The sequence below is a fragment of the Helianthus annuus genome, chromosome 10, assembly GCF_002127325.2.
Source record: "Helianthus annuus cultivar XRQ/B chromosome 10, HanXRQr2.0-SUNRISE, whole genome shotgun sequence".
In the NCBI taxonomy this organism is placed as follows: domain Eukaryota; kingdom Viridiplantae; phylum Streptophyta; class Magnoliopsida; order Asterales; family Asteraceae; genus Helianthus; species Helianthus annuus.
Window position 1 is genome coordinate 145,008,223 of NC_035442.2, and position 12,274 is coordinate 145,020,496.

The window sequence follows — 12,274 nt, forward strand, 5'->3', positions numbered from 1 at the left end:
GACCATTAGTTACGACTAGTTTTATCATTTAATTGTCAATCACAACATCAATCATCAATCATTTAGCATCAATCGTCGATCATTCAACATCAAGCGTCAGCCATTTAAACCTAAACTCTTAATCAATCAAGGTTAAAGGCATAACATCAATCAATCAATATCATGTATAAAATGATCAGGTACTTCAATAGTTGATACCATTTAAGTTAGCATGCATATCAACCCAAAATGTAAAAAAGAGGGCATCTAGAACTCACCTGGAAGTTAGCTTCTTTTATCCTTTAAACATACGATTAGACTATCGGGCTTTCGATAACTAGTCAAAGGTACACACACATAACTCATTAACATTGCCCCCTCAATTCCTAGCGCAAAGTAGAGCTTTGTGCAAGTGGGAAATGCTACGTGCAAGGCGGCTTTTTGCTTGGGCATCATTACGCCCCAACCTGGAACACACTACACTAACTACATTACGCTTTACTAGCCTTCACGCGTGGCTCACTCTGCGCTCCACACTATGCGCACAAAGTGTACTCTGCCCATCATCATGTCAGCTCAAAGTGGCACACTGTGCATTCATGAAAAGGAAGCGTGAAATGTCGCTCAACGTACCCGGAAAAACCCTTTGTCGCACAATGTCGCGGCTATTCTTAGATCTAATCTTGTTTCACGTCAAGATCCTACCTTTTTCATTGGAAACTCATTATAATCGACCCATAACATCATTTCGTGCATCTAACATCAAAATCATACAACTTTTATGTAAATCTTACCCGTTTATGCGATAACCTGAACCGAACTCGTTCTAGGCAAAAAACTCGGTTCAAATAGCCTCTTTTCATCTCAGATTGATCAACCAAGATGCACAAACGTTTTCTCACGTTGCTTCTTAAATCCTGACAAAAACTAGTCCAAAACCACCGGAAATCCCATTTTCTCTCTCTATTTTTTTTGAAGGTTTGTGTGAATGTGAAGGCTATAAGCATTCCTTTTAGCCTTTTAGGGTTGTTCAACAAAATCATCATGTTTCCCTAATTGGCATTCTTTAATTGTTTCCCCTTTGGGCCTTTGGTCCACCATTCTATTTCTTTCCATTTTCTAAACTCTTATTATTATAGTAGCTTGGGCTTTCAATTCATATGTAACATTAAAGCCTATGTGTCCTTTTAAATCTTCAAAAGATGGGTGTTACATTATTTCTATGACTTTTTGTGGTGTTCTAATCATAAATGTAATTAAAGTTGGATTGACCGAGTGGTTGAAAAATACACTCCTTATTATGTAATTGGTTTGTGTTTTCCTTGGGTTAGTGGTTTGCTATATGGGTTGTGATTTTATAAAGTTTGTCTTTAAAAAAATCAAAAAGCAAAACTTTCTTTAGTTGATTAATTTCTTAAACAATCAATCAATAAGATTTGTGATACTTCTTTCTGTCACACATAAATCAGTGTCTTAACGTCGATAAAAATGTTTTGTAAAGTATTATGACGAGGCATATTTACAACTACTTTAAATTATCGGATCTTAAAGGTTATAATTTCCCTTGCAAGCCATGTCAACTTTGTTGTTTATGGTTGTAAAAAGGAAAAAAAAAAGAACCGTACGCTAATGAAAGTAATTTCTTTTTACCGGGACTTTATTAGATATTCTTGGTTTTTCCACTCTTTAAAATTTGACGTTTTGGCTCTCACTTAAAAATATAATCATTGTAGTTTTCCTTTTTATTGAACAAGTCAAATTAACAAATAAAACAAAATGTATTAATATGTTTACTTTAATATTGTAAATTGAGAATGATAAAAATATACCAATAACTACTTCTAATTATTCATAATCATTTGTTATGGTCAGATCTAGGGCTCTAACCGAATCGAACGAACACGAAAAAGGCCATGTTCGTGTTTGTTCGTTAAGGAAATTAACGTGTTCGCGAACTGTTCACGAACGCATACCGAACATAAGTTTACGTTCGTGTTCGTTCGTTAAGGAAATTGAATTGTTCACGAACAGTTCGTGAACGCTGGTCTCGGACACAAACGAACGCAAGAAAATAAAAATGAATGCAAACGAACATTTAACTTGAAAATAAAAAAAATGAAAACATTGTTATCCTTAAACATTGGATATAAGTAGTTAAATACAACCATCAAATGATAAATCAAAACACCAGAAGTCTACCACCCAACCAAACGATGAATAAAGTTTAACTAACTTACACATAATTATCCCCAAAAATGTCTTATAATGTCCAAATTTTAGCTAACTTAGAAAAAAATAGGGTTTCAAGTTTTCAATATATTTAGATAAAAGGTTTATTATTTATTATTTTTTTAATATAATCAAACGAACATATTACCGAACGTTCACGAACGCAGTCGAACGAACGAGACATGTGTTCGTGTTCGTTCGCTAAGCTAACCGAACGAAATTTTTTGTTCGTGTTCGTTCGTTAAGCTAATCGAACGAACATAAACGAACTTCCCGCCAAACGGTTCACGAACTGTTCGCTGAACGTTCGGTTCGTTTACAGCCCTAGTCAGATCTTAAGTTAGTAACATTATCAACATCAACATTTGAAGATAAATTAGTAGAAAACACTGGCAACTCATCAAAATGGTCGCATTCTTCATCACCCACAACATTCTCAAAACCAACCATACAATGTTTTCCATGCAAGATGATATGTGTCATTTGGAATCCTACATGTGTGAAAAAACAAGGGTGGCTTGTCTCATTAGAATAAACGGTTTAGATACATAGACGTTTGTCAAAAAAATCAACCATTATAAGATTATCTTTGTCAATGTGCCTTAAACAACTTGTTTTTCAGTGACACCATATTTAATTGATCACCGACCTTGAATTATTATTCAACACTAAGATTTCTATCATTGTTGATGCTAGCGTCACTCCATTATTTTGATGTGTGCTCTTTTCATCATTCTTTGATGTATTCTTACGCACGACCGCAACCTGTGTATAGTATTATATACAAAGGAATGTGTATACTGTAACGTGTTTTGTGTGTACATACACAACAAAGGTATTTTTGTCGTCAGGGCACCAATTATCCCCAACCGGCCACCTCCGCCTTAGACCATAGGTTTCTGATGCCGCCAGTAAGGGCATCATGGTCTGGTTTGGCCAAGTTTTAATGAAAAAGTTAAAACGAATTGACAATTATAAACAGTTTTGATGCGCTTTTGGTTGTTTAAATAATCTTTTTTTACCTCAAATTGTTAGTTCGGATTATATTTTTCAAATAATATATAGTTAATGAATATTGAAACCGAAGCTTCCACTTATGTATTCTTTTATTGTTTTTTTTAATTAGCTACTAATAGCATAATTTGATATGTTTTAGGTTTGTTGATACTAATTTCCATATTTTGACAATTACCAGTAATTCATCGATACTTATCAATTCCCGAACGTTTCTATAAATAGCAAGGTATGTCTAGGTTTTATTTCAAGACTCCTACTATATATAGTAAGTTTACCTATCATAGGGCTATGTTTACACAAATGAAGGCTTAGTTAAGGTATCAAGTTAACAATAAAGTTACAGTTAAAGTTGTTGTTAACCTAAATTGGCGACAATTGTCACGTCCGGTTATTGGACGGTCATCTGAGTACCCCGTGTGGTTGCTGGTTATGTTGATCGGTGGACCGAGCCGTCGATTTTGTATAAGTTAACTCACTATATAAATATAATATTGTAGTTATAGTTGTTAGTCAGTTTTAGATAATGAACTGAGTATGATATGGTTAATCATGCCTGAAGCTTGTAAATGTGATCGACTACAAGTTGTGGTCAATTTCATTGAGCGTGGCACAATGCGCGTGAGGCTAATTCTAGTCATCCTCTTAATACTTATAAACCAAATAAGCATTTTAAAAAATTAAGCTCATTACTTCATTAGCCCAATAACTATTTAACCGAAGGCCCATTTTAAACAACAAAACTATTAACTTAAAATATTGTCAATATAATCAGTGAAAAGCAAAGCGAGCTAAACGAGTCTAACAAGCGAGCCTACCAACCACCTCCTGTAGCTCAAAACTTATTGATTAATTACTTTAAAATATTTTATAAATGTTAGCTTGAAATTTTGGTTAAAAGTTAGTGTTAAGCAACAAAAATTTCCAATTAAACAAGGATAAATTATGTGTCAATTAAAAGTTTTGATCAACAATTTGTTTGTATGTCGTTGTCTTGTTTTGTTCGTATGTTCCATATGTTAAAATTATATCGAAAAAAACAAGTAGATTTTATGTCTAGATTCATCAAAATGTGCATAAGTTTGCTTCTGAAGCCACTTCGCCCAGGGTAAATCATACAAGCAAGCATGGATGTCCAAAGAGAATCAAAATGCTCCGTGATCTTCATCACTTTCGTCATCATAGGCTTGGTATCTGCTGCTCTTGGTTTTGCTACTGAAGCCACTTCGCCCAGGGTAAATCATACATACATCTCATAATAATTGTTAACATAGACGCGCTAAATAACTAGTCTCATTATTATTGTGTTATTATATTTTAGTTTTAAGGTATCGTCATAATAACTACTTGTAGTGTAATAATTATTACTATGTACACAAGGAACCATCGTAATTACAAGATATATAAGAAACATATACCGAATATTGGTACCGTACGTCCATACGATACCATACCATACTGGTACTAAGTACCAACCAAACATATACGCTATGACACTATTAGAAAAAAACACCTTTCTTGACATGCATTGCGTGTCATGAAAGGGTCTTTATGACACGCAAATGCGAGTCGTTAATTGAGGAGTCATAAAATTAACATGACATGCATTTGTGTGTCATGTTTTTATGACACACATTTAAAAACAATATGGCCATTCAGAACTACACGTGTAGACTTTACGATCATTGAAGTCGTAATCCCAAACTCCTTCGAGCTAAATTTCTTCCATTCCTTATTGTAGGATCGTGTGATGACCCGAACGAGTCATTAAGAGGAGTTTTAATCTGTTTCAGAGGCGGAAACTAAGAAACAGATGTCGAAACAGCTTGCAATTCACTTTAAACTTGTTTCAGATTGATATAACACTGAGTACAATCACAGGATAAACCGGCAGCACCTCGGTATCCAAATCCAGAACTGTTACTAAGATTTCGCTTGAAACTGCTATTTATAGACACCAGGTTCCGCTTGAAAGTAACATATGCATTTCAAGCGGAATCCGAACTTGTTGATTTCGCTTGAAAGTGACACATGTCATTTCAAGCGGAATCAGCTCTTTCAAGCGGAATCACACTAATTTACACTAAAATCTCCTATTTTGTCGTACAACGTGCCCTGATCTAACATATCTAGTGACAAGACTCGATACAAGACGAAGACGACAGATGTATGCACCAACATATGTTTATATAATTTTTTTTATGACGCTAAAAAGATTTTTTTTTTTTGAAAGGAAAATTTCATTAACAAGACGCCCGATGGGTCCTCAAAACAAGGACCAACGAGCCACCCAAAAAAGATACATCAATCCAAGGGGTACAAATACCAACTAGACCATTCTATATCTTTCCATCTAGACCTATTACAAACCCAGAGGAAAGTCGTATATTTAATGGTCTCCACAATCTCGATCGGCTTCCGATACTTGCTATTAAAAATACGATTGTTACGCTCGATCCAAATAGCCCACACGGTCGTGTAAATAATACCTCTTAAGATACCTCTAGCCTTCTTATTTAGCGACTGGTTCTCCGGCATTTGTAAAACATCCGAAACATCAAACAGAATATTAGGGGCTAATCGACACCATACTTCAATCCTATTCCACACTTCATTCGAATACGAACAACCTGTGAAAAGATGACAAGCTGTTTCGGTACCAACCTGGCAGAAAGTGCAGCCTGAATGAAGAAGATTAACACCCCGTTTTATGAGATCAGTGTTAGTTGGGAGTCGGTTGAGAGCAACTCGCCAAACCATGATCCTGCATTTGATCGGTACCCACACCTTCCACTTAAACTTCGGAATCTGTACAGCATCGTATGAACTAAGCAGCAGGCTTTTGGCCGATTTCACGTTGAAAACGCCGTCCCCATCAGGCTTCCAAATCCAATTATCTGGACCTCCCTTCCAATCGATGTCATGAATATCATTAAGAAGCTGAAACAGCTCAGTCACTTCGGCTTCGGAGCTGGGGTTCGAGTTCCATTCCCACTGTAAAGTTTTGATATTATTAACCATCTTGATTCGCTCCGACACTTCAACCCATTTATTTTTTTCAATCCTGAACAGGTTTGGGTAGACGAGTCTAAGTGGTTCATCACTTAACCAAGCATCACCCCAAAACGCTAAAGTCTTACCGTCCCCGAGTTTACCACTAAAGAAGGAGTTGAGCACCGACCCGTTTGACAGTTTCAGCTCTCCCACTTTCACAATATTCTTCCAGCACCCAGAAGATGATGCGCTACAGGGGAGAAGAGCCCACGGTCTACTTGCACCATGACAACCCATGATAATATTCTTCCACAAACAATTACCTTCTCTTTTGAATCTCCATGTCCAATTTAATAAAAGCGCGGTGTTGATATCTTGAAGTTTAACAACCCCCAAACCTCCTTTCTTTTTAGGCAAAGTGACAATATCCCACGCAACCCATGGAATCTTCTTCTCCTCGCTAGACCCGCCCACAAAAAGCGACGCATAATAGACTCAATAGACTCGAGCACAGCCTTTGGAGCTTTGTATAGCGAGAGATAATAAACCGGAAGACTTTCTAGCACCGATTTAATGAGGGTGAGACGGCCCCCTATCGAAAGCGACTTAGCTTTCCAAATGACAAGCCGGTTTCGAATGACCTCCAAGACCAGGTCCCAACTCCGAATACGGGACATCTTAGCACCAACTTGGATACCAAGATATTTAAACGGAAAATCTCCACGCACACAACCAAGAAATTCCATCATGTCATCCACTTCGGCTTCCTCCGTGCCGATCCCATAAATATTCGACTTATGAAGATTAATACGAAGCCCCGAGCAGATATAAAAAATGCGAAGAATCCTTGCAATACTACGAATATTATCCTTCGACCACTCACCTATGATAAGTGCGTCATCCGCATAGAATAGATGAGTAATGTCCACCTCCCCGTTCGAGAAACAAATACCTTTGAAAATCCCATGATGTTTCACCTTATCCAAAAGCCACGACAGTGCTTCCATAACAATCAAAAAGAGAAAAGGCGATAAGGGATCTCCTTGGCGAAGCCCCTTTTCACAATTAAATTCAAAGGTTGGAGACCCGTTCACCAAAACCGCGGCTCTAGAAGAATGACATATACCCTTGATCCATTCACACCACCTACCGTGAAAGCCCATTTGAGCCATGATCGAGAAAAGGAAATTCCAGTTGACGTTATCGTAAGCCTTCTCAAAATCGATCTTCAGTAAAAACGCCTTTCTATTTCTTTTCTTCAACCAATCGACTACTTCATTAACAACTAAAGGCCCATCCAAAATGAAGCGCCCCGACAAGAATGCCGATTGAGACTCGGAAATAATGAGACCCATAACTTGTTTTAGGCGATTCGCAAGGCATTTAGAAATGACCTTACTAATCATCCCAACCAAAGTTATTGGTCTATAATCTTTTAAACCTAAAGGAGTTTTAATCTTGGGGATCAAGGTGATGAAAGAGGAACCACAACCCGGGCTAATCACACCAGTTTCGTGAAAACCCAACATAATATTGTAAAAATCGTCTTCAAAAAAATTCCAAAAACGCTTAACAAACCGAAAATTAAAACCGTCGGGGCCCGGCGCCTTATTAGAACCGCAACCAAACACTGCCTCTTTAATTTCTTGTCTAGAAAAAGTAGCGACTAAGTCTTCGCTTACCTGACCCTCGAGTTTGTTAATCCCCTCACAGCATAAGTTCGGCCTAGAATGATATTGCTCTTTGAAGTGATCTCTAAAAAACCGTAAAACCTCTCTTTTAACCAAAGCCGGCTTTGTAATCCAGTCCCCATTAACAATGATACCCGGTAAAGAGTTTCGAGCCTTTCTACCGTTTACCATACTATGGAAAAAATTGGTGTTTTCATCGCCCACAGAAGCCCACTTGACACGAGATTTTTGCTTGATATCTCGCGCCTTTAGAAATTCAATGTCTTCTAACGCTTTCTTGCACTCTGTCCAAATCCATATATCCGAGTCTTCCATCTCATTAGTCTCCATTTGCAACTCCATGTCATCTTTCTCTTTTCTCAATCTGGCCTCTTCCTCCGCTTCTTTGGTACTATAGTCTTTATACCAAGCTCTAAGAACATCCCGGAGTCTCTTTAATTTGTTGTGCAAATTCAAATCAGCCGCTCCTTGATTGTTCCAACTCCCTAGAACCTCGTTAACCTCAATAGTGCATCCCGGCCTTTCCAACCAGGAGTCGAAAAATCGAAAAGGCTTAGCCCCAAAATTCAAATCTTTAACTGTCAAAAGCAGCGGAGCGTGGTTTGAACGCTCCCTACCCAATGCCCGGACACATGCGTTAGGTCACTTGTTGAACATATTATCACACACAAACATCCTATCGATTCTACTAAACTTGCAAACCCCTTTTCTAATAGTCATACAAGTGAATTTAGACCCTTTCAAATTGTATTCCCGTAACCCGGTATCATCAATAAACTCGTTGAAGTCATGAGCATAGACTGGGTCAAATACCGAGTTTTTTCTCTCATCCCCATCTCTGACCGCATTAAAATCACCAAAAACTACCCACCATCCTTGATTTGCACTCATCAGATTTCTGATTTTAGCCCACAACTGGCGCTTACCACTAGTAGGCTGTGGAGCATAAACGTTAACAATATTTAACCGAATGGATCCTGCCTGAATACAACCAGCCACGTGCAAGAAATTACGGTCTTTGTGAACAGTGTCTTTAACAAATACTTTAAGATCCCACATAGAAACCATACCTCCCGAGTTACCAATCGAACCAACAAAATCAAAATCGAACCCAGTTCCTCCCCAAAATTTCTCAACCAAACGCGCTGAAATATCGCTCACCATTGTCTCTTGTAACCCGATAAACAATACCCCATGTATATTCTTAAGATTCTTAACCCAATCCGATTTGCCACGACCCCCAACCCCACGAATGTTAAGAGAAAGACAATTCATACCTTACCATCTTGTACCCCCTCAAGAATTAACGACTACTGAATTAGTTTGTTAGAGGCCTGTAAGTCAGCACCTAACATCACACCCAGCGCAACCGTGGCATCGACTTCATCAGCTTGGGACTTGAGCACCTCTGTATTAGAGCGAGGAGAATGAACAGGGGCAGCAGGAATGTCAGTGTTGCTGTTAGAAGGTTGAGAGTTGAGGTCTAGGATGTTGGACTCTGCTTGGGCCGTCTTCAACTGAGATCCCATATCAGATTCTAGTCCCAGCAATGGATCAAGACCAAACAAATCTTCATTACCCTTGGCCTTTTTCCCCACCTTAGTTTTCTCAAGGCTACTTGAGTAAGCCGGATTGGGCCGGCCCAAAGTACCCAGGAGAGATTTTTTTTTTCTTTTATTGATCAAAACCCTCTGGTCACCATTCTCTATGTCAGAGAAATTATTGTCCTCAAAATTGAACTGATCCCCTGCCATAAAATCTTCCATCCCATTAATACCTTCCATATTTTTCTCCAAGGAATTAGGAAGGTCATTAACACCATTAATATGAATGGGAGTTTCCAAAAAAACCGCCTCAATCCTAGCTGACGGGATTTCTTCATCGGAGACTGGTGGTAAAACCGATTCATCTCCGGCGACTTCATTATCAACCCTCATTCCGTCAGTATCAACTTCGACCTCTATGTCTTCTACATTGTCAGTGTGAGAGTCCCGATCGGAGGATGCAGAAGGCACTTTGTAGAATTCGGGGATCCAATCCCCAGCCTCTTCTGCAACCCAGATAGAGAACTTCCTATCCCTCCAAGCCAGGGAAACCGATTCAGCAATTCTTTTACCGTCGCCCACTAAAACCCCGATATAATCGTACGATAAATCGTCATCACCATCTGATCTAGCGGCTCTATGAACAATCTTACCATAAGAATTGCCAACAGCATCAATAACTTCACGAGAAATCAATTGCAACGGAAGACCCGTAATTTTTAGCCATGCTAGACGTTCAAAACCAAAAGATTGACCCATCCAAACATCGATCTTCGAAAACCTGCCTAACACTTCAAGGACTGGGCATATGTCGTTCAGGATCACGTGAATGCTCTTGATGGCCTCCAAGTCAATCATACGTGCAACCAAAGCCTTCCCATGCAAACCTTTGAAAGCATTGACTTCATTATCGATCACAAGAGACTTTCCAACATTCCCGGAGGCTGCTTTACCAAGGAGAGTGTCTGTAAACGAACGTGTGCCGTTGTAGAAAGACGAGAATGCTGCAGATTGCGACCTTTCATCTACCTTTGGTGCCTTGTTCCTGTTAACACCCTGCTGCCTATTGTGATTGATTTTCTCAGATCTTATTTCGCCTTCTTCTAGCGTAAACTTCGCTATGTTAGCCTTCAACCAACATTCACCGATTCGAGTGTTGCAAATCTTCCTGATCAAATCCGCTGAATCCTTAACATCGAGGAATGAAACGAAACCGAACCGGTTACCTGCTTTGTCTCGTTTACGGGCAATATAGAGATCATAGATATCCCCATAAGAACGAATAAACTCCGATAGATCTTTACCGCTACATTTATCTGGCAAATTAGTGACGAAAATCTTAGTGATTCTTGAAAGAATATTGGCCGGAATTGTGAACGGCCGGTCTGTCATCCCTGTAATGCTACCCAGGCTTTTATTTAATTAACACACAAAAACAATTTTATCAATTTATTAAATTTTGTACAACCATTAATTTTTTTTTCTTGACACGCATTTAAACGCCATAAAATAAGTGTGTGTCATTAATCGCGTGTCAAGATAGATCTTATTTTTTTATGACACTAAAAGGATGACAAACAAAAAAATGTGTCATAAACATATTGAATTTTGTAAAACCATGACATTTTTTTCTTGACAGACACTTTCGAATGTCATAAAATGAGCGTATGTCATTATTTGCGCGTCAAGATAAATCTTGTTTTTTTGATGACACTAAAAACATGACACACAAAAAAGAATGTCATAGATTTATTAAATTTTGTAAACCATAACATTTTTTTCTTGACATACGCTTTTGAATGTCATAAAATATGCGCGTGTCATTGTTCGCATATCAAGAGGAGTGTATTTTCTAGTAGTGTGATATTCAGTTTTGAATTTAGCTCAATATCGGTATCGGTATCAGTACTGGTCTTATCCCAAGTAATAATAATTACTTTAAGCATAATTACTCTACTTTTTTTCTATAGAACGACAGCTCACACACTCTATAACTGTACTATATATCTGTATGGATACATAAACTTATGTATGGACATGCATGACTATGAACGCAGCTCTATGAGGTTGAGAACAAAATAACTGGTGATTGCAAATACCCGCAAAGCCCCGCACAGTCACTAGGAATAGCAGCACTAGTGACACTTGTGGTTTTTCGTTTTCACTGCCCTACAATTCATGACAAGTCTTCCAAGGGTCAAGTATGCCTCATTTCATCATGGTAAATTAGATTCTTTTTTACTGAAATTTTGTTTTCTTAAAAGAATGAACGTATAACCTTTAAGCTTTTGATGCAGGGTGGCATGGTTAGGTGCAATGAGTTTTTACGTTGTTGGTTTGGTGATGATCGGCAATCAAGGAGAGGAGATACGCTATGAAAGTAGTTTCCACAATAGTTATAGTTATAGTGTGTGTCATGTTGTAAAGCCTGCGATCTTCGGGGTGGGTGCTTCCTTTGTTTTAGTAACCATCGTACTCGAGATTATTTACTTGGTTATACCATCGGTTTGATAATATCATGGCCGGTTCTTTAACTCGACACTCTATGGTTCATGGGCGAAGCTTTTAAGGGGCGGGAGGGGGCAGCCGACCCCCTGAACTTTTCGCTCAGTAGTGGAAAGTATGTAGTTTTCGTAAAGAAATTTTGGGTATATATGTTTTCGACCCTCGATTTTATAGAAATTTTTAGGTTCGTTGATTTTCGCCTCCCCGTTCGAAAATCTCAAGCTTCGCCACTACTATGGTTGGTCTCCATGGCTTGAATAGCTTATAGCTACCATATTACGAGCCAATGTGTATTTGTCTCCTGTAAGTTTTTTAATT

At 38.3% G+C, this 12,274-nt stretch overlaps 1 protein-coding gene across 1 annotated transcript; it reads right to left on the reverse strand.

Annotated features, from left to right (window-relative positions):
- Positions 1 to 5,526: 5,526 nt before the first annotated feature.
- On the reverse strand, positions 5,527 to 6,513 carry LOC110882808. The gene has a single exon (XM_022130737.1). The coding sequence runs from the start codon at positions 6,511 to 6,513 to the stop codon at positions 5,527 to 5,529; it is 987 nt and encodes a 328-aa protein (XP_021986429.1).
- Positions 6,514 to 12,274: the final 5,761 nt, after the last annotated feature.

Excerpts from the sequence above, each read along its gene's own strand:
- LOC110882808 (XM_022130737.1), bottom strand. The coding sequence starts at position 6,513 with ATGGGTTGTCATGGTGCAAGTAGACCGTGGGCTCTTCTCCCCTGTAGC.